The sequence below is a fragment of the Amblyomma americanum genome, chromosome 11 (assembly GCF_052857255.1).
Source record: "Amblyomma americanum isolate KBUSLIRL-KWMA chromosome 11, ASM5285725v1, whole genome shotgun sequence".
Lineage (NCBI taxonomy): Eukaryota > Metazoa > Arthropoda > Arachnida > Ixodida > Ixodidae > Amblyomma > Amblyomma americanum.
Window position 1 is genome coordinate 88,679,021 of NC_135507.1, and position 4,385 is coordinate 88,683,405.

The window sequence follows — 4,385 nt, forward strand, 5'->3', positions numbered from 1 at the left end:
TACAAGGCACCTTAAAGCAATTGAGATTCCAGGCAGATGCCTTACGTCGTTACGCCGAGCTCAATTTTTTCCCCAGCCGCATCGCTTAAGAACTTGGTGCCGTGAGTAGATTTAACAAACAGGACTTTCGAGAAACTCCGTAATTGTTCAGCACAAAAGATAGAATTTTTTCTTTGCAATCTTATCGTGTTTTATTAAAGTACTGAACATTTGAATATTCTTTTCGCAATGCGTAATAATTTCACAACAACGGGTTAAGAGCCTACGGCTCTCCGACGTCGCTGTGGTAGTATGTGTACATGGAGCCTAGGACCGTGGCCCGGAGGGATCGGTTGGATGGGGTCCAGGCACGTGCCACTCCAAAGCCTATTTGTCTCCGGGAAGCAGAGACAGCCAGCCGGGCAGTCCATTCCCCTTAGCAGCGGATTGCACTGATCCAAAAAGAAAAGTCTCTGGTCAGAATTTGCAGGTGGAACGTTTTAAAAAATTATTGCAACGGTAATCTATAACGAAATGTTTGCTTCAGCAAGTGCACGACGCACAAAAATTTTTTTACACAGCTTCATGTGACCGCAGGGGCAAAGAAGAAGCATCACTAGTCGGCACCATTATTGATGCATTCATATGCTGAAATCAATATCCATCATCCAAGTAGCTTCTGAGGCAGAGACTACGCTCCCCTGTATACCATACAATCGTTCATTGCGTGGAAAGCACGAGCACTTTTGTAGGTGCTTTAGCTTTTGGTGGTTTGGCAGCAGACTCGCTAATCAGTAAAGCGACGTGACAGCAGTTCAAAAGTCATCGCATTTAACTGCGTCATTAGGTTTCGTTTTGGAATGGTTGCCTCGTTTATCGCCGATTTTCTTGAAACCGACGTCACGCTGCGGTGGCGCCGGGAACTAGTCCAAGAGGGACCACCACGCGCGGAACTGCATCATTTGCACCGAAGCATCAGTGCTTCGCTGGCACATGCAGACGTTGCTGTTACAGTTTGCTTGTAAATCTTATCTTAGCTGTTGCGCGGATGTTTCTGCACTCCAGAGGTAAAAAAAAAAAACTCAGTGGCATTGCGACAGTTTTCTGATGCCAGTAATACAGAGAACATGGAAAGAAAAAGTTTCAGTGCTCCTGCAGAATGCTTGCAAGCCTCTCTCTCCCCGCTCTCAGTCAGTTCTAAATTGAAACATTACATGCGTTGTAAAGGAATCTGCACATAAAGCTATTCTTCCGGCTTCGATCTCCCAGTCGACAGTACCCCTGTCGTTGCGTAGTCCAATACGTCAGCCTATATTGCCGCCAATATTTGCAGTGTTTGTTCGTTTTTCAAATCTGCCGCGACACCACCTTATCGCTTTGTTTGCGACGCAAGACGCGACTAGATTTATCTCGATTGATCGCAGCCAGGCAAAGCTGATTCTACGTTGTTCCGGAATGTTCTAGGAACTTTGCGCCCTTTATCTCGAATGTTCGCTATCAGCTTTAAATTGAGCCCGGCCGACAGCGGCCGGCATTCTGTTCGACGACCGCTGAGCACGCTTGTCTCTTCGCCGCCGCCGAGTGATTCAGTTCATTTTGGGTGCAAGTCAGCCCAATAAACAGTTTTATTTTAAAAGATCCTTTTCTCCGTCTTCATCGCTGCTTCGACTGCCGTCACCACTACGTGACATCTGGTGGAGGTGCGGGGTAGCCTTCCATGTTCCGGATGCCCTTCAAGTCGCGAAGTCAGTCCTCAGCGCTTCGCACCTGAGGACGAGCCTGCAGCTCAGCGAGCCAGTCGACGTCTTCAGGGAGAGGAGCCTGAGTTCGGGAAACTGCCGGACCGCACCAAACAGCGAAAAGACGCTGCTACAAGCACCGCAACCTCGCCGAAGATGTAGACACCGATCATACTGAAGCAGCCGCGGGTGCCGCCAACTTTCAATGGATCCCTAGGCGAAGACCCTGAAGAATGGTTGGATCAATTTGAGTGCGTGGCGTCATTCAACAAGTGGGATGAGCGGCAAAAATTGGACACATGTTCTTCTCATTGCATAGCCCCGCACGCACGTGGTACGAAAACTACGAGTCGTCCCTCACGACATGGGACCTATTCAAAAAAGAACTATTGAAGGTATTCACCAGTGTCGTGAGGAAAGAAAAAGCCGAACGACTCCTCGAGTCCAGAATCCAGCTTCCGAATGAGCCCGTCCGCGGTTACGTCGCGGAGATGAAGCGCCTATTTTGCCGCGCCGACCCCGAGATGACCGAGGAAAAGAAAGTTCAGATTTAATGCGTGGCGTAAAAGAACCACTCTTTGGCAGCCTCGTCCGCCAGCCGCCAAAAACAGTCGAGGAATTCATGCAAGAAGTCTGCACGATTGAGAAGACCCTCCAAGTCCAAGATCGGCAGTACAATCGCCCTTCCTCTGCTTGTGCAATCCGATCGGACACGACGGCCACCACCAGCGACAGCTTGCTGGAAGTTATTCGCGACATCGTCCAAGAGGAGCTACGCCGATTACTGCCACCCTCCCCACCGCCGGAAGCAGCGCCTCTGATGGATGTGGTACGGGAAGAAGTGCAACAGGCACTTGGCACCCCGACGGCCACAGAACCCCAGGCCATGACCTACGCCGCTGCAGTAAGTACTGCTCAGCCCCAGCGACCACCCCCACGTCCTCCCCGAGATGAGCCAATCGTTCCACAACGCCGCCTCCCAGCCCCCGCCCGCCCAGCCTATGACCGACGCTCAAGCCCCAGGAAATGCGACGCCTGGAGGACTTCCGACAACCGGCCGTTGTGCTTCTATTGCGGTGAGGCCGGCCATATTCTTCGTCACTGCCCGTACCGACGTATCGGTCTTCGAGGATTTGCCGTTAACGCCCCACGACCACGCTTCGGACAACGTCCGCACAAAATCGACGAGTACCTGCGTCGAGAAGAGTACACGCCGAACCGCTTTTCGCGCTCACCATCGCCGTCAACCTCGCGCTTTGAGTCGCCACGCCGCAGCTACGCAGCCGCGGTACGAGGAAGGTCGCGTAGGGGAAACTAAAGGCAGCAACCTCTGGAGGTGAGGTTGCTCACGAGCTAAACGCCGAAGATCCTCCACCGACCACGCCCCATGAAGACGCTGCACCCGCGACGCCGCATGAAGAACCGACACTCGCTGCACCGACGCCGCACACAATGAGAACCTCGACCACGACGCAAGCTACCTTGAAATCGACGCCGCCACCCAGAGGAGCTTCGACCACACGCCCAACCCGTGACTCGCATACGCGACCAAGCCGTGACCCGACGCCGAGAGCGACATGCAATGCAAGAGCCAGGACCTCCGACCTAGAAGTGACTATCGACGGCCGGAAAGTTACCGCTCTAGTCGACACAGGAGCCGATTACTCGGTGATGAATGGAACATTCGCTGCGCAGGTCAGAAAAGTCCCAACGGCTTGGGACGGCCCAAAAATTCGCACCGCTGGGGGCCACCTCATTACGCCATCAGGACGATGCACAGCGCGAGTGACTGTCAAAGGACATACCTATCCTGCGACCTTTGTTGTGCTACCGCAATGCTCCCGCGAAGTGATCTTGGGTATGGATTTCCTTAATGAGCATCAGGCGATCATCGACCTGCGATCGTCATGTAGCAAATGCCTCATATGACGCCCATACAAGAAAACTTTTTGCTTCGTTTAATGTACTCCCCATACACCACATACATAAACTTAACCTCATTATGAAGTACAAACACAGTGTTCAAACTAACAACGAAACTTTCCTCAACTTATGTAATTTACATCGACCTTTAGAAGTGCCCTACATATTAAAAAACAGAGAACACTGGTCTATACCTTCTTCCCGCACGAATCAGGGTCGGCACATGCTGCAGTACCACATGCCTACATATTTGAATTTCCTACAAAATAAAAATATAGATATACATAACCTTAGCAAATACAAGTGGCAGAAATACCTTATTCTTGAAGACATATGAGTTTAATTATGTTTCTCCGACACAAACTGCTTTTGTATTGCGGATGTATTGTATCTTTTTATCATCGTCTATTTTCCTGCTTCTATTATGTGAACTTGTGTACACCCGATTATATTTGACCCTTTGGAGCTGTTGACGCGATTTTTTTTTGTTTTCCTGCTAGATATGTTTCTCTCATTTTCTGTGCGTTGAATTGTAATCTTCATATGTATAAATAGTCTGCGACGAGTTAACACAGATACATGTTCATTTCTCACATCAAAACTATTTCAGATATAGCACCTGTCTTACTGCACATTCCATTGCATACTTTTTTTTTCTTCGCTGGTTCTAAGTCCTGCATGTATATATATATATATATATATATATATATATATATATATATATATATATATATATATATATAT

The 4,385-nt window shown here is 49.4% G+C and overlaps 1 protein-coding gene across 1 annotated transcript in view; it reads right to left on the minus strand.

Moving 5' to 3' along the window:
* Positions 1–207: 207 nt before the first annotated feature.
* The window catches only part of LOC144110411 (uncharacterized), a 19,582-nt gene continuing 15,404 nt past the window's right edge, over positions 208–4,385 (minus strand). The window contains exon 3 of the mRNA XM_077643269.1: positions 208–431. Coding sequence (XP_077499395.1) covers positions 255–431 — 177 coding nt within the window. The 3' untranslated portion in view covers positions 208–254. The remainder of the gene's footprint in view (positions 432–4,385) is intronic.